General features: G+C 40.2%; 1 protein-coding gene across 1 annotated transcript; it reads left to right on the top strand.

Moving 5' to 3' along the window:
• The first annotated feature begins 18445 nt into the window (after positions 1-18445).
• LOC104934439 (LIM/homeobox protein Lhx1) lies at positions 18446-22121 on the top strand. The gene is made up of 5 exons (XM_010750105.3): positions 18446-19299; positions 19929-20149; positions 20449-20723; positions 21275-21431; positions 21620-22121. The coding sequence occupies exons 1-5, from the start codon at positions 19130-19132 to the stop codon at positions 21988-21990; spliced, it is 1194 nt and encodes a 397-aa protein (XP_010748407.2). The 5' UTR covers positions 18446-19129; the 3' UTR covers positions 21991-22121.
• Positions 22122-23107: the final 986 nt, after the last annotated feature.

The raw sequence follows: 23107 nt of genomic DNA, 5'->3' as shown, positions 1-23107 counted from the left end.
AATAATGTTCCTGATATGGGAATATAAGTGGAGCACCTAGAGCTGAAACTGTCAAAGTACTTCAGTCACACAGAAGAATGGGAGATGGAAGATGTTAGTAAATGGGAGGGTTATTATGGCAGATTGTGCTGCCTAAAGCCTGTTGCCTCTCCACCTGCTCACCTCTAATGGCAGTTTACAGAACGTTTACCCATAAGTGTCATAATTTGCTCTAACGACTCCAATTATACCATTTATGTTTTTTAGACACTATATTAAATGGGAACAACAACAACAGCATCTCTCATCATAAACTTGTATTAGTTGTTGAAGAAAGGATGTGGCTGAATTGTCAAACAGGCGCTGAATTTCACCCTCGAAGCATAACGTGTCTCCAATTTTGTGTGTGTAAACCGAAAGTAGGGCGAGTGTTTCTCTCCTGACAAAAGCCGTTTTGACAGCAAGCAGGTGAACAAAAGCCAGCAACAGGAAGAAAAAAAAAAGGTTGTTTTTTTTAAAGCGACTTTTGAGTTAGAATGTCGGCCTCTTCTTTGGAAAGGGTCAGAGTTCTTAGTATGTATTTTAAACATGTACCTAGATGTATTGAGCACCTAATTTGTCATCGGATAAAGTTAAATAAAGCAGATGGTTTCGTTTGAATGGAAATGGTCATGTATTTTATTTTTTATAAAATTCCATCACTAATCATTTCAATTCTGTCTTTATTAGCAATTTATCACTATTGGCTGGTCAAACCTGCTCTGTGTAAACCATATACTTGGCTTTTTTTCCCCATCCATTTAATACAGTACAAGAATGATTTAATTTCATTTGTCTACCCTTCTGTGGCTCATATAGCGCTCATATATAGTCAGCCCTGTTTCTTATTCACAGGATGGAAGCTCTGCGCCTCTAATAATGGATAAACAAACAAGCGTGGCGAGCCCGATGTGTATCAGTTCATAATTTAATTACATTTTGATGGAGAGCTCTGCAGGCGTAAGAATAAGCAAGCGGGTACATTGCTGTCAATGTCATGCACTGTTTGGTAAATTAGGATTGTGCAGATATTGAGCTGGATTCCATTTAAAAAGTAATCTAGTGCTGATTTTTTTTTTCTTTCATTTCACAAATCTATTTGGTTTCCAATAGTAATGACACCTACATGAACTATTTATGAACTTAGTGGCATTTTTATTTTTGATTTTGCGTTTATCATGATATCATGATCATTTGATAAACGTCAAATGTGAACAAAAGAATATGAAAAATTGCTCTTTAAAACAGAGTGAACATAAAGATATGGACTGATATGTGAATTGCGTCATTGTTAAGATTTAGAAACCCCCCGACCCTCTAAGCATGATAACAACAATAGGCAGCAACAACCTGAACTGCTTTTTATGTATGCGCCTCTGTTTGCATTAGTATTGATGTTGACCTTTGGGCTGTGAATATGACTTCACACACGCTCTCCGTGCAATGGTGTGACTGGACAATACTGAGCTGCTCTGGCAGGCATGTTTCCGATAAACCAGTGCTCTCCCAAAGGTACTTAAAATGAGCCTGGCTTCATTTACATGATAGTATTGCCACGGTGTCTCTGCGAGCATGCTGGGGTCAGACAAGTGCACTGTGGCATTAGATGGAAGCACGTTGGGGTTTGGAGAGCGGGAGTGAGGGCTGAGAGGAAGGTGCACACCCGGAAGAATACAAATATAACATTCCTGTTAACCAGCTTTCTTATCTGAGGAGAGAACACACGATGCACAGTGCTACACAAAGACAGAGCTCTAATCTTCAGACAATGCTGTATCACACTGACACGCAGGGGAGGCATATAAATATGTTTGATTACAGATGGAAAGTCATGAATATATATTCTTGTACAAAGGAAAAACACACAAACGCAACATTTTCTGCCAAAGTGAGAACTGTTTTGGTATTTTCTCACATTCCTCTCACACGTATGTCATAGTTTGAAAAAGGTGATATCACCTCATATCAAATCTTAACTTATTAACTTAAAAGATCAAAAATGACCAAAAAACCCCCCAGTTAATCCAACAGACAAGATTGGAGTTGAGTTATGATTCATAAGGGTAAATACAGTGTTACCCATAAAGTTGGAATAATTCTGTTTTCAGACACATTCCTCTTTTTATTTTTATTTACACACCTCTGGTTAACTGTTGTTTAATTATCACTCTTATATGTTTTAAAGAGATTGATCAACAAAGTTTTGAGAACACTTTATCTATCAAAATTTTAATAAATCACGTCGTCACAATAATTTCATGAGAAGACAAGGATACAAATATTTTATTTTAACTTTATGGGCAACAGCGTAGTTAAATCTTTGTGTCGATGTGAAAAAATCCAAATGAATCAGTGTAACTGGATCTTTGCATTATTTCCTATTGTTGACAGACTCAATGAGACAAAACTTCCACTGACTCTAACACTTGCCAAAAGACAACATGTGTAGCTCTACCCCACTGACACATAAAAAACACAACCTTTGAGGATATATTCCTTAAATTGTCTGCACTGCGTCATTTCTTTAAGGACAGCTGACATTCTTGGCGACCTAGATAATAGTCAAAGTTGTTCTCACTTCCCTCTCAGGGTTAACTTGCCTCTTTTGCACCAAGATTAATGGCATGAACGTCTAAGGGAAACGAAGCTTCCTTTCATCGGAGATGCTGATGGACTGACAGAGGCTTCAGGCTGGGCAGAGGGCGGACGGACACAATCTTGAATAATGGGCCATACACAAAGGCATTCAGTAATTCTGTCAAGACACAACATACGGGTTCATATAAACTGTGCTGACATCATAAAACTAAATGATCTGCTATGAGTCACTCATATAAATCTGAACATTGTAATGAAGTGGACTGCCACACTGTGATTTCATGAAGTTGATCCCTGCTGAGAGGCCAGGAAACAGGTCACAGAAATCAGACAGGGGAGGGTCGGAGGATTTTATCTTGAGAGTGGAGACACATACTCACACACATACATTTAAAAAACCTAAATAAAATACAGAAATATGTTGATTTTGCTTTAAAATCTCTCATATTTTTTTGCAAATGACAAATATGTTGTCAGTCTAAACCAAATGAAAAAGAAGTTCCCACATCCAGCTACATGAAACCAGCCTGATCTGTTCAATCCGGGACTGCATGCAATTTGCAGGTTTCTCTGTGTGAATACATATGTGCTATACCTCATGTGCACATGCTGGGAGCCAGTGTCTGTGCTCTGCATGTCATACTTAACGCCATAGAGGAGGATCAGAGCTCAGCCAGACTGGGTAACACCCATAAAGAGCAGGGGGCCTTTATACACTTTCTTGATCCTTCACTCTCTTCCCATTTGCTTTCCCCTCCCCCTGCCATGACAGCATGATTAACCATCAGGCACACAATAGGGGCACATGTCCCCTTAGCCACGATCAGCTCCCTCAGACCTGTACATCCTAATAAGGATTAGGCAAGAAGTTAACAATGAATGAAGAAGTCCTTCAGGAGCCGTTAATTCTATTCTGCTCTGTGTCACTTTCCATCCTAGGCTATTCACAAGCCTGTGTTTGAACATAAGGTATAATCCTCTTAAATATCAAAGGTGGACAAATCATATTAATTTAGACATTGCTTCCCTGGGCCCGAGGGCACGTCATGCACTCAACACAGAGCCCCAACCTCACCATCTGCTCTACTTTCTGACCTGCCCTCTGACTGACACCCCAGTGCAACACCCCAATGCACTTATCTAATTCACTTCTGATGTTTTCAGTGGAGACATTTCAAAGGATATGGTCTCATAAATCCTTTTCCAATCACTGACATTTGACATGAATATGTCTCAATTTTGCTATTTGCTACAATCATTTAATATAGTGACTTATTTGTTTGTTTAGTTTGGTTATAACTTATAGTAAAAGAGGTTTAGGTTTAGTTACCGTGACTGTAATAATTCCTAAAAACATTATTTAGTATGAGCTTTGAGCTACTAGCCTCAAGCAGAGATGAAGAACGGGCTACAGAGGTCCGGTAAACTCACTTGTTTTTTACTCCACACTCCAAGATTTCTTTTTTTCATTTTCATTTAGTCGTGAGCCCCAAGGAATCAGACTCAAGTGACATCACTAGAGTCAGTTTATCAGATTTTGTGCAGCTCTGTCTGGAGCCATAAAAGGCAACTGTTTGACTGCGGTCCTCTTTAATGATGAAGCTGTTGGACTAATATGCCCAAAAATATATCTTTTGGATTATTCTTAGAGCCCATAACAAACAAGACACAACATATGTAGGTTTTCATGTAGATACTTTTATAATGTATCACAGACCTTGTTAGATAACATCAGTAAAATTTGAATCTTACACTTTGTCCATACAAAAATTTTGATACAATTCACGTAACATGTTTAACTCTTTCTGGATGTGCAGCCACATTTAGAATATTTCACCTTAAATATGGAAACTTTCTCAACTTGTTTATTCCTTTTATGAACAGATATGAATTTAGGATGCATGTGCCAAAGGTTAGATACAAGCAGCATTATAAAATGGAAGTGAAACATTTACACTCATTTTTTTCAAACATATAGAAAGTTAGAGAAATTGGAAGAATTCGGTTCAAGATCAGAGAAATGTCGATTAAAACAGAACATCAGTCTCTTTGTCCTCTTCCCTTCCCTGGTGTTACATCTGCCCACTTGTGCAACCAACTTCATTTCCACTTGAATTTTATCAACCTTCTGCTGGCCTCTCAAGGAGATAGCATACACACTCTGACATGAATTAGCCCCAGATTGACTGATACTGCTTCACACATGGGAATTCATGTTCAAAAGAGTCCCTGACTTTTCCTCTCTCCTCCTTTTCTATTCTTTTCTGCACCAATGCCTCTGCTTGGTTTTTCTCCGCAAGCTTTGCCCTTGTCACTCACCTGTCTGCGGGACATCAGGCTTCCCCCTTTGTTTGACAGACAGGTGCTAGCAGCGTCTGATGGAGTAATTTGCCACAAATGTGCAAAACATGACTGATCGGAGAAATGTCATCCAAGGTGGTGGAGCATACTAGAGCGCTGAGGATGGAGAAGGGAGGTCCATTTCCATTCATCACAAGTACTGACAGATGGTCCCGGTCCCAGTTCTCATTTTCCATCTTTCTATACTACGTCCCTCAGCTCATTAATGCTCTACATCCTCTACAGGTTGATTTATTCTCCACTTGAAGTCGGTGCTTACTACCACATGAGAACAAACAACCTGTGCATTTGAAAACATCAGACCAACCCTAAAGTGAGCAATTAGTGAGGCAGCACTAAATGATGTAAACAATCAGTGTGTGTAGAAAGTGCATTAGCCCTTTTCACTGCACTTAAGTTGAGACCCCTTGTTAAAAATACTTATTGTATATGTGAAATAAATATAAGTGCTGACTGAGTCGATACTCTGTATGTCATTTCTCATCTGGAAGCTCATTTAAAGTTCCTGTGTGTGAGATTTAGGGGCTCCGTTTACAAAAAAAACAAAAAATAATGGCATTGAAATATTCATGGCAATGTTTTCCTGAGTGTATATTCATCTAAAAATAACAATTATTATGTTTTTCTTACCTTTAGAGTGATCCTTTAAAGGACCAATGTGTAGAATTTAGAGGCATCCAGCAGTGTGTTTGCAGATTGCAACCCCCTCACGTCACCCTATGCTGGCCACAAAAAACCTTAAGAGCGACTTGGCAGACTCTGTGGAAGAGGACCCATGGTGTCTGTAGACATAAAAAAGCTTTCCTCTCAAATTACTTTTACTTTTGGCGCACACGTTAGTCATATCTGATTCTGGACCAGTGGTAGTCACAGAGTATACTCTGAGACATGGGAATATAGTGGTCTCTGACATGGAAGCAAAGGTCATGAGACAGCAACCTGCCTGATGCAAAGCCCTGTGTGACTCGATGCATCACCTGAAAATGTATTTGCACCACCAGGGAAATTTGGCCAACATCAATAGAACCCCACCAATTGTGTTATTGAATGCACTGCAACAAAGCTAAAATTTACATGAAGAATACGACTAATCTGCACAAAGACAATCTTTTTTTTTTCTTTTTGAAGCTTTGTTCACATGATGTAACACTTCAGAGGATCATAGCATGCCAATCATGGATTATCTGGAGTTCAAAAAGAAAGAAATTGAATGATGGGTGGAAACAAGTGTTTGGGTTGCAGGCAGCCAGAGGTGTGTGGAATCACAGGAGGTACACAACAGATGCGGTGGAATAAAGCAGCCTAATCCTCCTGGGTGAGAAATAGAATTAGGAATTATTTTAGGGGATTAATTGGAATTCAAATGGAAATTTTATATCATCTAAACTCCACCTAGATGAATATGTTTGTTTGTTTTGTTTTTCTGCAACTTCACGAGGATGCCTTTCCACACCGCGCACTGTAGATATACTCTTAAAGGAAGACCACTGTAGGATAAAATTACTTATTTAATTTAAGTATAATATTCCTGTTTACACTGTATATTTCTATTTTGAATTGGAAATGTACTAAAGTTTGCATTCATTCTATATTTCTGATTATGTTTTGTATTATTTTATCACATTAGAATAAGCTATAAAATTAATAATTCAGTGGTTCCATCATTACTGTGTGCCTTTTAGATTTATGACCACTTTTAAATGGGAAAATCATAGAAAATGTGTTGAATACATACTTGTTTTGGAACATTTTTGGGCAATGGTCAGAGTATTGCTATCTGAAGGAAGAGAGAATGCAGCAGGTTGAGGCCTCCTCAGAGTACTTCTAGAGACAGAAAGTTAAGCAGCCATGAAGGGGTGATTTGCCTCCTCTCTGTGTGAAGGAGCTCAGGTTGGAGGCACAGAAGATGAAAGAAATCAATACACAACACAACACTCAGGATCCAACACAAACACGTCAACCTAAGGCCAACTCCTCGAGTCTGCTGTGACCCTGAAGTGACCATATTCTGTTATTGTTCCCTCATCTCCATTGAGAGGATAAGACCCACACAAAATTGATTGTATCTCCACAAACTGGAGATTGAGCCATTGATTTTTTCCTCTCTCTTTTCAAAAAACAGGAGCGATTTGGTCCTGGCAGATTCGTCTTCCTTTTCTCAAGATACCCAAAAGCATTCTCGCTAAGCACGGATGCAGTGATCTGCCTGACCACCTACCTCATGCTTGGGCAGGCACAGAAAAGAGACATGATAAGTACTATTGTTCCTGGAGAAAATACCAAACTGTGAAGCAACCCTGCAATATTCAGAGATTGGTTTCTCTGCAGAGACCCTCCCTTCTCCCCGGGGTTTTGATGCTGATCTCTGACAACTCCTGATCGGAGAGTACAGTCTCATGGCTTCTTTTAGCTCACACTATCTCCACAGAGACGAGCCAGTAGATGTGCTGCAGCAAGGGGCCGCTGGGATGAGCTGATCACAGGTCCTGTGATATTATCTGGGGTCAGATGTGAAGAATCAGCCTCACTCCTTCTACTGGTCGCTCTCTTTTTTTTAATTCTCACTCACAACCCTTGTGGGAACCGGGAGGTTGAAACTGATCAATTGCTTGCAAATAGCTTTATTGACATGACAAATGAAACATCTGCATTGACAAAGCTGTTTGGACAATTAGTTGACGTGTCAGTGTGATCGTGGCAGTGTGAAGTAGGGTCAAATGCAGCATATGACCAACAGAGATTGGGAAATTAATGCGATGTGAGATCATGGGTTTATTCTATTGTCACTGGTCATAGAAAACCTTGTATCTCCAAATCTGGTGAGAGAGCTGAGAGGATTAATACCATTCTTACATTTGTACACAAAATTTAGCACAACATAAAGATCATAAGCAGGGAAAACACTGGCATGGCTCTACATACATCACTGCAGCTAAAATAAAGATAAAGATGTAGTCCACTTGCTTGTGGCTTTGCCTCTGGAAACACGCCGCCTGCCTCCTGAACAGACTGAGGGCCTCGCCCCACCAACAAGGAAACACCCCTTTGGGAACGTGCCAATAGAGTTTCATCTAACTACAGCAAAGTTATTTCTTTATGCAAATTTAAAGAGTGAAAGACGTGAACTGAATGCTCAATGTGAACCAGTCGCTGAGGTGCAGTGAACAGATTTTATAAAGTGATCTGAAGCAACGTGATCGTTTTTAAAAACCACTTGGACCAGCTTTTTTATTAAGCTGTTTTAGTTCATTTTAATTTATACTCAAAATGAAAGCAAAGTAGACAAATAATCACCTAACTGAAGATATCTTGCATAAAATAAGAGGAAGGGAATTAATAGTCTGAGGCGATGTTGTTTTGGAGACTGTGAAAATGTTTTAAAATGCCCTATTTTTCCTCTGTTTTGTTAATATTACATATTGTAGTATATGTAAAATGTGTATCTTGTTTTGGCTAAAAAACATGAAATCTCTTTGGCGTTATGCCAGGCTGTCTCTGCTATCTCCTATGTCTTGTATTGGCAGGGAAAGGTGTGTGTGTGTTGTGTTTGCTGCGTGTGTGGGGTGAGCCAGAAAGAAAGTGTGAGAAAAGAGCAGTGAGGGTGCCAGAGCTACGTTTCAGATGTGTTTTGTGATGAGCATATGTCTTAGTCAAGAGGCATGAAGCACTGGGTTTGGCAGACACTCGGAGCTGATGATCAGCTCTTCTACTGTGTCAATCCATTAACGCTTTTCTCTGCGCGCTCCTTTGACTCTCACGGCCCGCTGCCCCGCTGACTCTGGCTCTCTGGCAGTCAAAAGGGTGACCAAAAGCGATATGAATAATATATTATGATGCATATCAGTTCAGATTTACAAAGTGTACCCGGGCTGAAAAATCAGTTAGAAGTGATTTCTGATTTTATGTTTGCTTTCTGCACTTTGGCTTTATCCATATCCATGTTTCACAGCAGATAACCACAGCTACAAGGCATGAAACGTAAGTAAGTAAAGGCGTATGCAGGAAATGTAGTTTGGAAATTCTATTTTAAAATTCCTGCCCCTCCCTATTGTGTGACCAATTAACTAATTTGAGGAAAAGACTATTTTGTGGCCGTAATTCTGTGTAAAGCCCTGGGGCATGCTGGAAGAAAACAGATTAGCACATTAGTATTGTAAGGGCTGAATGAAGACTTCTGGCTTTGCCTCAGGCCCTGCTGGCTGTTAATGCAACTGCTGCTCATTGACATCAGCAGACAATTATCCAGCTCTTTAAGCTTTTAATATCAAACTCTCCCCAGTCCTGTTTTTTTATGCACATTAATGTGGAACCATACAATCTTGAATGACCATACATTCAGGGCGGGTGGGGGGGCTTTTTGGACCTTATTTGCAGAAAGTACCGAAGATGTACCGTGCACCATCCACCTTTTTTCTGACCACTTTCTAATAAGACTCACCTCGCAGTACATGTGCACTTTCATACCGCTGTCTCATTCCAGAGTTGTAGGAATTAACAGAGAGCTCTGTTAGTTGTTCTCCTTTCTGCCCTCTGGGCCGATATGCAGCCACAAATGAGAAAACACAAATACACTAGGTCTTAGTGCTCCTCTCTCTCTCTCTCTCCCCCTCTCTCTCTCCAGGGATATTGACCCTGCCAGTTATGTTCTGGTTGGCTGCGCTCTGCAGAGATGTTGGGACTGTCAGAGGAAATATACGGGCCCTTGTCTGGAACCCAGGTGTGCTGAGGCAAAGTGTTAAATTTGGTCATTACTCTTGTAATAGTGCTTTTATGTTTCGTTCGCAAAGGGGTCATGTGTGCAACAGCCACAGCAGGGCTTTGTTGAAAAGGGCTACAGACAGAGACGTAGGCATTGGTTGTCAGGAGAATCGTATTAAAACAGCTTCCTATATCCATGAAGAATGTCGAACAGCAGGAAGGCACCCACAGACCCTGTTGCAGGAGTGAAAGATTTCGAGAGAACACTGATAAAAAAAAAAGAGTTGTAAATGATCTAAATTAAGCCTGGGTGCGAGAATATTGTGAGAAGATATACATCAAGGCTTTTGAAGCATGTCGGACAAATCATCTGTATGCATGTTGTCTGCGTGTGCAACATATGCACGCATGTGTTGATTTGTACGTGCCGACTGGGCTGGAGGCAGGGCCAGGGGGGAGGAGACGGCAATTCTAACGGCTTTTTGATGTAGATAAATAGCTTACAGATGGCTCACTCAATATATTTAAATGAGATATAAAACAAAAAAAATTGGGAGGGGGCTATCAATACAGGGATGGTTCCAGTTGTAACATCACGTGACTAAAATGCCTTGATTTGTCTACCGACCAGACATGAGTGCCATATTTTTAGGACACATCTTAATGCCTGTCACTAAAAAGAGATTCTTAAACTTCAATGTTCTGCAACAACTTTATTCAGATACTTGAGTCAGATCTGATTTCTTAACAGCTGTGATTATATAAAAAAGAATAGCAGCTTTGGAATATGTATTGATCTTTGTTATTTCATGCAAATTGTAGCTTCTTCTTAGAAAATTAAAAAAAGATTAAAAGAGGTGACAATTACATGGCTGCATGTTCTTGGTTGTTTGATACCTCTTAGGAAACACAAAACTACACAAACAAACAAAAAAAAGCTTAATTCGTGCAGTAATTAGGTGTTTTGCGTTGACAGTTACACTGTAGGAGATCAGTCCAAAAAACACAAATATACAAATGAATGTAAAACCATCAAATAACAAAGGATAATGCTGCGATATCCACCATTAAAAAACAGCCTCCGGTGGTGGTATTACAACTCTCTAAGATCCAGCAGCCTGGACAGTTTATGTCTGAAGAGATAATCCTTTTCATTCAGCCATCTCAGTCTGCAGACAATATCCTGGAGGTAAGAGCTGCCAACACATTCCATACTATAATGTTCCACCTGTATAAATTGTATTTACCCACGTTTCACCTTTAACACTGGGCTGGAAAAGAAGTCCAAATGCGATTATGCACATGAAGAATTAATCCAGAGATGAGCATAGGGTAATGTATGGTAATTATCCAACAGGATATTCTTACACAGCGATTAGCATATCTGGGAGGCCAGACAGGGAAGGGAGGACAGTCTGAGAGGAAGGAAAGGACACAGCTGCTGATAAGAAACACAGTTTGTTGGTTTGTTTTTTTATTTATTTTTATGTTGATTGAAAATGTGGATAGTTCGGCTACAGGCATGTATGCGCTCCGCTCTCTGTGTTCCTCTCTATCTTGTGCTCACATACACAGCCTCAGATGAGAATGGACATGTGGATGTACTTGCACACATACACCCACCCACCCACACACACCCACACACACACACAGTGATTATTATCAGGGAGAAAGGGAATAAAATTAGGAAGGGAAACACTGCATCTGAGGAATAAAAACACTGCTCACAGCTCACTAGTGAAGGGGCACTTGTGTTTATGTTTGTGGCTATAAAATATGTATTATAGAGCAACATGCTGTATGTAATATTTAGTGAGAAGTCACTTCACTGTGCTAATAATATGGCAGGTATAACATTAATGGTGAAGGAACTGTGGGTGTGATGTGTGAGTGACTGATGATTTGATTATAGGCTCTGTGAATTTGAAGAAACAAATATAGACATCAGATATATTTTGTCCTTTCTGCTAAATGCACCAAATAAAAAAAGAAACTTTACCTGAATTCAGTTAATAAACTGTAAAATATGACTGCTGCTACAACCAGACCTGAATGTTATTTGTGCAATACTTTAGTAAAACACCAGTCCACCACTTTAATCAGTCATTTTACTCTTGTTTACACTCTGTGCAATATCTGTGCATATACAGTATGCCATGTCTATTCATGCAGCTAACTTCAATACCTGTATATACCACATATTAGACCACTTACATATTCTATTTTAGTATATTTCTATATTGTTCTTTAACTAAAATGTCACATTTTTGTGTTTTATTCTTTAACTTCTTTGTAACCTTATGTGTAGTGCTGTTACACTGTTCAGTGCTCCTAATACTGAGCTGACTGGTTTCTCTTGTCCGACACATTTAATGTGTTAACTTACACATGACAAATAAACCTGAAACCTGAAACGTATTCATCCAATACATGCTCTTTTACCAGCACTACGGTATAAAACAAACTCCCGTGGAGGATGGGAAGCTCCATTATTCTTGACACAACAAAAAAAGGGATCTAACATATCTCAGAAGTTGAGTATTTTATTTATAAAATGATCTTTGAGCAAATAAAATAAGAAAATTGTTAATGTTGTCTGTCTTCCAGCACCTCCTCATTTCTTTGTATTAGCAGTGTTTATGAATTTTTGCCAATAACACAAACAGGTTTCAACGTACAACATCCTTTTTTTTTTTTTTCTTTCTGTCTGCCCTGTAACCCCATTGCAAGCCACTGTATCAATTCTGAGTTTGGTATTTAGGTGTAATCAGCCATGTAGGACACCAGCTTGCCAAGAAGCACGGCCCTTTGTGAGACGCCCATCTGTTTAGTGCATTGGGACGAGCTCAGTCCCAAAGAGCTGCTGGAATGAAAGGATGAGTATGAGAAGGCCCAGCTGAAAAGACAAGGGTGGGCGGCAGCATCAGGACACAGTCTGTCTGCGGCACTCCTGCGGTCCGCTCTTATTCTAATGCAGCATGTATGACTCCCCTGCTTGCATACAACTCAGAGATCAGAGACTGACAGATGCACCAAAGGAAGCAGAATGGGATGTCTGACACATGCACGCATTCATCCTTTCATGCATGCAGTGTCTGTGTTCCCCTCGCTCCCTCTCTGCTAAGCTGTTTGGCTAATATTTTCCCATTGACTCGCCAGTGTACATATTAGCCAGCTTTCAGTGACCCCTTGGCGGGACATATCTGTTTGAGTGCAGATCGATTCATACAGTGGGCCCCCCCCCCCTTCATTGCTGTCAGTGTTCAGCGGATGGGCTGGGCAGAGTGGGAGCAAGTGACAAGCTGCTATAGGCCAGTCAGACTATTCCAGCAAGAGTCGTGACCCTACTGCAGTAGGGCTGATTATAGCTCACCCGGGGCTGCTAGGTCTGAGAATCAAGCCTCTGCACTCCAAGGCGGCTGAAATATATTACCCCTGACTGAGATCACAGCAGCTACAAAGGAGATGATAATGACCAGATAGCAGACAGGGAACTACAATATTGTGTTTTTTTGTCTTCTGTGTTGAAAATATGTTTAAAATCTTTTTCTTTTTTTTATTTTATTTACCTTTTATATCTTATGATTAGGCTGTCATTGTTATTAATATTAATCATTCGCTGTTATAAACTGGTGGTTGGTAGAATGATAAAACGTGCGTACATTGGTCTCATGTATGTTTAAAACTTTCATTCTAGATTCTAGAAAAGAAATCTCCACTTTTTCATAGAGATCGTACTATTAATTCTTATTCCAAGCTTTTATTTTGAAAGGTAGAAATAAAACAATAGCTGATGTAGAGCGCAGGGACGTGAGGCAGGTGACCTGCTTGTGAGAGACTTGGCATGTGTCGAGTGGAGAAGAGCCCCCTTTTCCTCTCGAGGTGGGACCATATGCCCCCGAGCTCCAACAATTCCCCCCCCCTCCCTCAAACTTGCACACGAGCACACGCTCCTTTCTATTAACACAGCCTGCTCAAACCACCCACCCACTCCCCCCCCCCACCGGCCCACCGTGCCTCCCCTTGCAAACACTCCTGATAACTGACAGCAGCTGCGTTGATGAGCACAATGCGTGGGCCAGAGCAGCTCAGCTGGCCTCACTCCCCACTTGACACCGGTTTGACCTCTGGCATGTGAAGTCGTCCTCCCCCGAAGGCTGCTCTGCCTATAGCCTGACACAGTCTGTCTCTCTATCTCCTCTCCCCACACACATTGCTCACAGGCAGGACACACACACACACACACAGAGAGAGAGAGAGAGAGCGATGGGTGCATCCTCAGGTCAGCCGGGTCAATTAAATTCAAATTGAGGATAAATGATTTGTAAATCATGTACAGATAAGGAGCTAATGCACAGGAAAGGGAGGGTGGGGGTCGTGGCACCGCTGCTCGTCAGTTTGAAAACTTAAATATTCATACAGAGTTCCTGCTTCATCAATGTTTGCTTGTTGACTTTCACCTACTAACTCATACTTGCAGTCTCTCCCTTCTGCACAAATCCATATTTACCCTCCCCTCCACACACTCCCATATGTGCACAGGCAGCGGCGTATCCAGTACGAGCGAGAGGGAAAGGCTTGTAAATAGCTCTCCTCCCTGAGGGAGTGATGACACCAAGAGAACCAAACAGAAGCTGATGATATGACAGAGCACAGGATGTGAGTGAGGGAGGAAGAGAGAGGGGAGGGCAGGGGAGGGGGGTCATCGCTCCCCTTTTGCCATTCTGCTCCTTTACAACTTTACAAAATAGCCTTTTAATTTGCTGCAGCGTCTGGGGTGTCTGAATTGTGCCTGCATCAATCACCATCATCACCACGGCCGTGGGCACTCTGTCCCTTGGGCCCTCTCACTGAACAGTCCCCCCCCTTCCTCGGGCAGATCACCCTCTGTTCCCTCATATGGGGTAGGTTTCCCCCGTCTGTGCTTCTCCTCTTGCTACCCTTACTCTTCCTCACACACCCATACTCAGTCATGCAAACAATGTGATACCGCTTGAACCCGCTCTCTCTCTGCACTTGACACCATCGTTTCAAACGGCTCCTGATAATCAAGTATTGTGCACGAAATGTCCATCTCGCCGCTTTCCGTACAGCTCTGACTGCTCGATGAGTGATTTTTAAATGGTGATCTGTATTCGAACAGAAAGGATCGGTGATCAGCAGGATTGATTTCTGGATTGATTTCTACAATAGCTGTTTGATTATCCACAAGGGAGTTTTTTACATTAGCCTAATATAGACTTGTCTCGCCGGGAGGCTGTAGGATATACTTTGGGAGAATCATCCTGGCTCCCTCTGCGTCACTATTGGTGTAATGATGACAGTGACAGTGGAAACCATCACTAATATCAATATATGAGCATTAGACTGCATGTGAGAATGAGACAAACCCCTGATATGATTTGGCAGATGAGTGCAGAGGTGGAATACCCTTCAGTCTTTGGAGGTTTTCCTGTTTTTGTGCATGGGCCTTACATTTATGTTACCTCTAAACTTGATTACAAGATTCACCTTTTGTTGCTGTTGTCAAACAGGGGGAAGAAACAGCAATTCAACCTGACAAAGCCATCTTCAAACCCACTACCTGTGTATTTCTCTATGCTGGCTGTGTTATGCAAATGCAGCCTGGTCAAAGGCAGTCTATGTCACACCAAGCTGTTCTACTTCTCAGCTCTAAAAGAAAATATGAAGGTAAGAGGTCAGCTGGCTCAGAGCAGAAAAGGTGCAGGTGGTATGTTTTCTTTGCCAGAACTGTGCTTAACACTCAGTCTGATACAGCAGCACAATAAATCCTTCATGGTTTTCTTGTTGAAACTGGTTCAGTGTCGATTCACCTTTTTATTTTAGAGTGATTTGGGATTTTATTGTTGTAGTAAAGTTATTTCTAACCTATTAATGAGGGTAAAGGAAACCACAGAAACACACTCTCAGAATTACACAACATAAGTAAGACATTTTAGGCTTTCTTTGATTGTCCCATCCATTCTTTTATGGTATTCAAATATCATTCATTCCTCAGGATTACCTAAATGACACATTGCAGTGTGGATTACTTCTAATCCAGCCCGTTCAGTGAGTCCTCTGAAAGTACAATAAACGCTAAAAGTATGAAAACTCTAAACAGACCACATTCTGGGAGCGATTATTTTGCCTCCTTGAGAAGAAACCATAGCGCTCTTTTGATTTTTTTTTCGTGGAGAAGACCATTAAAGGAAGAATTGCATCGTTAGTTTTAAACTGACAGGATAATAGAAGCAGTGAATAAGTAAGTCCTGATTGAACTTTTGCCATGTGTAATCTTCATCCTAGTCATTATCGTGTTATCACTTTCCTCAGGTGAGTCTTCCGTTAAGCTGAATCAACATATATGGACTGAACAGGTCAAGGCCATCCTGTTTCACAGCGGGGGAGCTCAATGAGCTGCCAGATGTATTTGTCATGTCATACTGTGTGTGACGCCAGGTATTTTCCACCTCTCTATAACTTTCCCATTCCACCACTGCTTAATTAGCCTTAATTGGCTTTAATTAGCATCTACTAATTAATTTTGTTTTCTACAAATTATTTGTATGAATGGTCCCAGTGGGTGGCCTGTTCATCTCGTTAGGGCCAATTAGCTGCAATTAACAAACACTAATGACATGCTTTTTTCAATCCAAAACAAACAGCGTGCACCCTGCCAGATTCCAGTGCTGCAGAGAGACCTCTTGTGTGTTGGAGTGGTGCAGGGGGTGCAGCTCACTGGGCCAGGCTTCTAATCAACACCTCTAAAGGGGAAACACAAACCCAGAGGGAGACACTTATCCACAAACTCACACTTAGGATACCATGGAGATCTGTAAATTCCTCTCTGTTTTTCTTTTCATCGTCACCCACTGTTACATTCATGCAAATGAGTTCATGTTTAATAGTAGTCTTAAGCATTCATTCTAATTGTTATTAGGCATCTAACATTTGTTCCTGGATGTCTATGTGTGATATGCATTGGTGTTTCTGCGCTTTAATGCCTGAATAAAGGAAAGAAATAATTATTTTTATTAATATTCATAGCTCAGAACCTGCCTGCCTTAGTTTGTACGTCTCCATTCAAGTGGCAAATCAGAGAATGGCTACCAATAATCTAATCTATGCTGGCGTGTAATGATTCAGAGATACAAATTACAACAATACAACCGACTTTGAGCAAAGTGAGAGTTTTACAAAGCTATCAGTCATCGCTGAGTCGTCTTATTTTTTTTTAGCAAAGTATTTTTTTAACTTCACATAACAAGTCTACAACTAAATTCCAGCCTCAAAACCTTTCTCCCATCTGACAACACATTGCTGATGTGAGGAGCAATATTGCATATCTCCCTGACATGTATTTGTAGGTTGCATAATGATGCATTGAGCAGAGTTGGGCGTGAATGAAAGAAAGCATTGTGATTGCCTGACCTTGTTGTATGTTCTGTTGCCTTGTGTTCTGTTCATGCTGTTTTGTACATTTATGTGTGGTTTTCAAGAGTTCACCGAGGTGCTGTCCATGGTGCTTACAGAGCAGTCATTGAGATTGACATGACCTCACAATATTTACCCAACAGAAATATCTGAATTTAAGTTATAAAAACTGTGTACTTTCACCAGATTATGCTCAGTTTTTGAAACTTTATTCACTTATATGATACATATATCATATGGATATGGTAAGTTATATGTATAAGGGTTACTTAAAGTTTAAGAAAATTGACATTCATGAATCAAAAAACAAACAAACAAACCAAAAAATTATATATATTTTATATATATATATTATATATATATATATATTTGTTTGATTGATTTTGATTAATTGTTAGAGTTATATCTACAGCAGCTTTTTTAGAAAGTAAAATTAAAGATGGAATAAAAACAAACAAACATGGACACACAAATAATCCAAATAAATGCAGTAAAATTAACCAGCAGACGACCTGCTGGTATACATTGTGCACTCCTGATATGGCCCAGAAGAAAAAATCTGTGGGGGGGTGGGGGACTGACGTATAATTTTAGACTGTCGGGAGTTTAGATATCAGGGACTACCAGAGCTGGAGCCTGTATGGGGGAAATGCGCTATCTCCCTCCCCAGTGCACCAACACGGTGCGATAACATCTATAAGAGACGGCCTATCGCCGCAGATTATAACCATTAGCGATCGTTGTCCTTTCAAAACGGAATGCTGGTGCACAGCATTAATCTGTGTGAAAAGCTTGTGTTCAGCGTGTTCATCTGTCCTCTCCTCATACTGCAGGGACAGACAGGCCTGCTGATCATTTGTCATCTGATGCAGTCGTATTCTCTCACACAAACCTTTTTTTTTTTTTTTTTATCCAAAGGGAATAATTTATTCATGTGATATCAGCGTTCACCCTCAGAGGGCTATCCTTAAAAGAGAAGCAGGCTGAGAAAAAAAAAGAAGCTTATTATTGTGTTTTTTCTTATTTCTAAGTTACAGTTTCTCAGATTAAACAGGAGCTGTATGCTGCCTGCATGTTGGAAGAAACTTCCCTGGATTTATTTCATTTTATTTTCATCTGTCAATCTTCTTGAATTAAAATTTTACAAGATTTATTTCATGGCATGTCATGTCAAAAGTTTTGGTGTTCCTCTTTTTGTCTCCCTCTTTCCAGAGAACTAGAAACAAAATGTCTAACACTGTTTTTTATTTCAAAGTCCTCCCCTCGATTTTAAATCTTGGCACTAATTTGACTCTTTTTTTTGTTTTATTTTACATCATTTCATATCAATTTTTTTGAATGTTGTACCTATGATACTTTTCTTTACATAATACTGAAGCACACGTGGTGGAGTGAAATGAAAAGGCTGCTCATAGGCTTTTCCTGGAGGTGACGTCACCGCTTTCTTAATAGGCAATAGGCTGAGCTTTAAGAGGTGCGCTCATTACAGCTTTTCTCCCAGACTGAGAGCTCATCACGGGGAAAAAATGGGACACAAGTGACAAGGCTGAGCTCTGATAGCATGTAATGGTTATTTCTTTCTACTTTAGACACCACTCAGGATATATCGTACAGCAGTGAGTTGATGTAATAGCCCCTAAAGGATAGGGTTTTTTTCTACGCTTATGCGTAAAAACGCGCATTTCGAATCATCCTATGGGCCCGCTGTGATCTCCAGCCTCTAATTTTTGTGTGTGTGTGTGTGTCAGAAATGCTTTTTTTTCATCAGTTTACCTGTTTGGAGCTGTTGTCCATATGTGGATTGTTGCCCTGTGGAGCAGAAGAGCTGCATCTAACCTCACGGACGGTGATGTAATTATTCAGATTCGTTCGGATAACGTTGGATTTGCTGGATCATACCCAAGCAAGTCAACAGCGAAGTGAACTGGGACGTTGGAGAAAGAGAAACAGAGTACATATACATATATATATATATTTATATATCCCTACACACTGTGCTGGGAAATAACTCCAGACAATGCTTCACTGTAGCAGTTGCGAGAAGCCTATCATTGATAGGTTCTTACTGAAAGTTTTGGACAGACCATGGCACATCAAATGTGTCCAGTGCTGCGAATGCAAATGCACTTTGACAGAGAAGTGTTTTTCACGAGAAGGGAAACTGTACTGTAAGAACGACTTCTTTAGGTAAGCATCCAAAATGTTTTGTGGTTTGGTATTTATTTAGAAAAATAAATAAATAAAATTGTTGTCGAATTTAATATTTTTTAGCCAATAAAATGAAGGTGGAATTTGGCAAAAAAAAATAAAAAAAAAAGGAGAAAACGAGAAAGCACATTAATGGATGTTGTCAAAACACTGATGGGGCCTATATTAAATCTACAGGGACATGTTCTGCTTGGGCTTTATTCATTGTGTTGCTTTCTTTTTGTTTATTTTTCTTTTTTCCAAAATCAAATTTAAATCTGAAAATTGTGAGGAGAGATTTTTTTTTAATATCACAGGCTTTTAATCACATTATATCAGCAATAACACTAATCCTTATTGCACCTGTGATTCCCACTTGCACTCATTTGAGATTATATTACATTATTATATTAGTTTATATATATTTTTCATATTCTATGCCATTATATCTGACTCCAGATCAGGCTATGGATATTATGAGACATTATTTCTGTAATAATAGTTAACAGATTTATGATTTCTTTCTTCTTTTTTTTTTCTGGGCTATTGCCCTGTGCTAGAATTAAAGCCATCGTTGTAAAACCAAACGTTAAACTTTCCCCTGACTGTTGCTCTTCCTTTTCAAACAGGAGATTTGGGACCAAGTGTGACGGTTGCGCCCAAGGGATTTTACCCAGTGATCTGGTCCGCAGGGCCAAAAGCAAAGTGTTTCACCTGAACTGTTTCACCTGTGTGATGTGCAACAAACAGCTGTCCACCGGAGAGGAACTGTACATCCTGGACGAATTCAAGTTTGTCTGTAAAGAGGACTATCAGAACCACAATGGGAAAGACACAATCCTGCTCTCAGGTGATTATCTGTTAATCAGTCGTGTTTATAACATTTTAAAAGGGAGAAGGAGAGGCTGATAGTAGGTATTATTATTATTATTATTATTTATTATATTATTATTTTATATAACAGCAGATTTCCAGTTCTAATTATCTCTAATATTATTTTTATTGTCCAAACTGGACATTTGTGATCCTGCAGTGTGTTATTCAGAATCTGAAATAAATTGTATATTAATAATTGGCCTTTAAAAATTCCTCTATATTTTCCGGGAATGATTTAGATTCATGTATTAATATGTCTTATTCTCGTGACAGTCACGACGTGCAGCGACCCAAGTCTGTCTCCGGACTCCCAGGATCCGCAGGACGACGGGAAGGATTCAGAAACGGGACATTTATCTGACAAAGACGGGTGCAACAACGAGAACGACGAGCAGAGCGCCGTCGGGAAACGACGCGGGCCTCGGACCACCATAAAAGCCAAACAGCTCGAAACCCTGAAGGCGGCGTTCGCGGCCACGCCGAAACCCACCAGACACATCAGGGAGCAGCTGTCACGGGAGACCGGCCTCAGCATGAGAGTCATCCAGGTAAGAGAGGAACAGGAAAACGTGGAAAACACCTGGAGCGTATTTGTTGGACCCCCTTGGGGCGTCTGTCGTGATAATGTCCTGTTGGTTTTTCCTTTCTTTTTTGCAAACAGACCGTTTCCAAACCATTTTTTTTTCGTTAATCCTTGCTCCCATTGCGCCCCTAAAAGCATTAAAAGCAGGGCTCACTTAGCGCTGATGCCTCATGGACGTTTTTAAAAAGCTCCCTTGGTGAATTTTCCTGGATGGATTGACGCATCTTTTCCAACATTTGCTTTTTACGCATTTACAAAATCCTACTCCCGAACAGTCTATTCATATTTTTGACCAAGAAAACAACAAAAGCAAACAACAAAGTAACAGAAGTGTAAAGAACTTCTAAATATGATTTTTTTTAAAGTTGCCTAAATATTCAATTTTCCCCCTAAACAAGGTCGAAATCAGAAATGTTGCAGTGATGCCTTCACGGCCCTGAGAGGGAGAATCAGATATATGTTAGCTCTTCTTTACTTGCTTGTGTCATTTTTTAAAGTCTCACTTTGTCCTTAAAGGTTTGGTTCCAAAATCGGAGGTCCAAAGAGAGACGCATGAAGCAGCTGAGCACCCTGGGCGGCCGGAGACACGTGTTTTTCCGCGGCCAGAGGAGGATGAGAGCACTTGGAGAGAGGCTGGAACCAGAGGAGCTCGGGCATTTCTCTTATTATGGAGGTGAGCTGGTGTTTTGAGGATAATTGACTTGATATTCAAAGTTCATTCTGATAAAAGGGCTTGCATGAATGTGGAATTTACTGTGGTAGTTCATCTTGTATTGAGTTCTGTTGATTTGATTTTAAATCAATCATAAATCAGTTTTATGGTTTATATATATATATTTTTTCTTTAAATTCTGTGCACAGATTATCCTGGTGAATACTATGGCTCAGGAGGGAATTATGAGTACTTCCAAGGCCCACCGTCATCCCAGGCTCAGACTCCAGCAGACTTGGGCTTTGTGCCTTCCTCTGTCCCTGCTGGCACCCCATTAGGAGTCATAGACCACCATCATCCAGGGCACCACTGTCCTGGAGAGCTGCAGTGTTTCTCTGACTCCCATCATCCTGCGGACTCACCCAGTCCAGAGCCCCACATGCCGGGCTCAATGCACAGCATCTCCAGTGAGATGTGTGGCCCGGGCACACCCTACACCACTGTTTCTCTCAGTGACAACGGATACACCAACCAGCTGTCACAACCCTCCTCAGAAATGAGCGAAGGCACTGTTTGGTAATCCAGCCCAACCCCGAACAAAAAAGGCACACTTGGATTTTTGAAGGCAAATCAACGTTTGTTTGTTTTTTTAATGCTGTTTATTTAAATGTACATTTATTTATTTATTTATTTATTTATCTATTTATTTATTTGCTCGCATTTCTGTTAAGCTCTATTTAACTATTTATAAATCTCTATATTTGTATGTTGGTATAATTGTTTATTGACTAGCCAATCAATAGATTGTTTTAAATAGTCCATTTGAATTTGACTCATTAATACATTACACAGTGCTGGGCCGCATTGATCAAGCAATAAACAAACATATTTATATGCTGCAGAAATCAGTTTGTTTTTTCAAGTGTTTACAAAACACAAAACATAATAATTGTCCCCAAAATGTTAATGTGAAGGTGCATGATTTTTTTTTTTTTATCACCTTTCAGCGTCAAACAGCACTCTCCATCCACGAGTTTCACGTGTAATACAAGATTTTTATCATTTAATAACAGATTATGATTGTGATGTTCAATATGTTTGACCAAAAACCTCTCTCAGGACCGTGGGAACGTTATTTTTGTTTCTTTTTTTTATTTGTCAGACATTTTCTTTTTTTCTTTTATGATTTTATTGCCAACACATGTTTGCCTTCAAAAGGATATCTTTATAAATCTGAAAGTTTTATATGTAAAAATGATTTGACTTTAACGTGACATAAGTCCGGCGGTATATACAGAAGAATGGACAACTGTACAGTACAGTCAACTGTTTACTTAAAAGCTCCAGTATTCAGGGGTTTTGATTATCAGCATTGTATAAAGCCTCTTGATCCAGATGGACGGACCATTGAAATGCAACCAAACCAAACTTTTGTAGCTGTTCTGTTCATGTGCTCACTCACTGTGCTTAGTTTGTACTATGTCCTCATTAGAAAACACAGAAAAAACACTAATAAACTGTTGCCAAATGAACGCACAGCAAAACGCTGCACCTTTTGGTCGTCGCTCCCTCTTCTCATGATGTTTGCGGCTCAAACAAGCCGAGACATAAAACTGATTTTGTCTTTATGGATCAAAAATGTCAAATTATTTACATCAATGGTCTCATACACTGCCAGCAGCAGCAGCAGCAGCAGC

The sequence above is a fragment of the Larimichthys crocea genome, chromosome XXII (assembly GCF_000972845.2).
Source record: "Larimichthys crocea isolate SSNF chromosome XXII, L_crocea_2.0, whole genome shotgun sequence".
Taxonomy (NCBI): Eukaryota; Metazoa; Chordata; class Actinopteri; family Sciaenidae; genus Larimichthys; species Larimichthys crocea.
The sequence above is the reverse complement of the archived record's forward strand: the minus strand, read 5'-3'. Positions and strand labels throughout refer to the sequence as shown.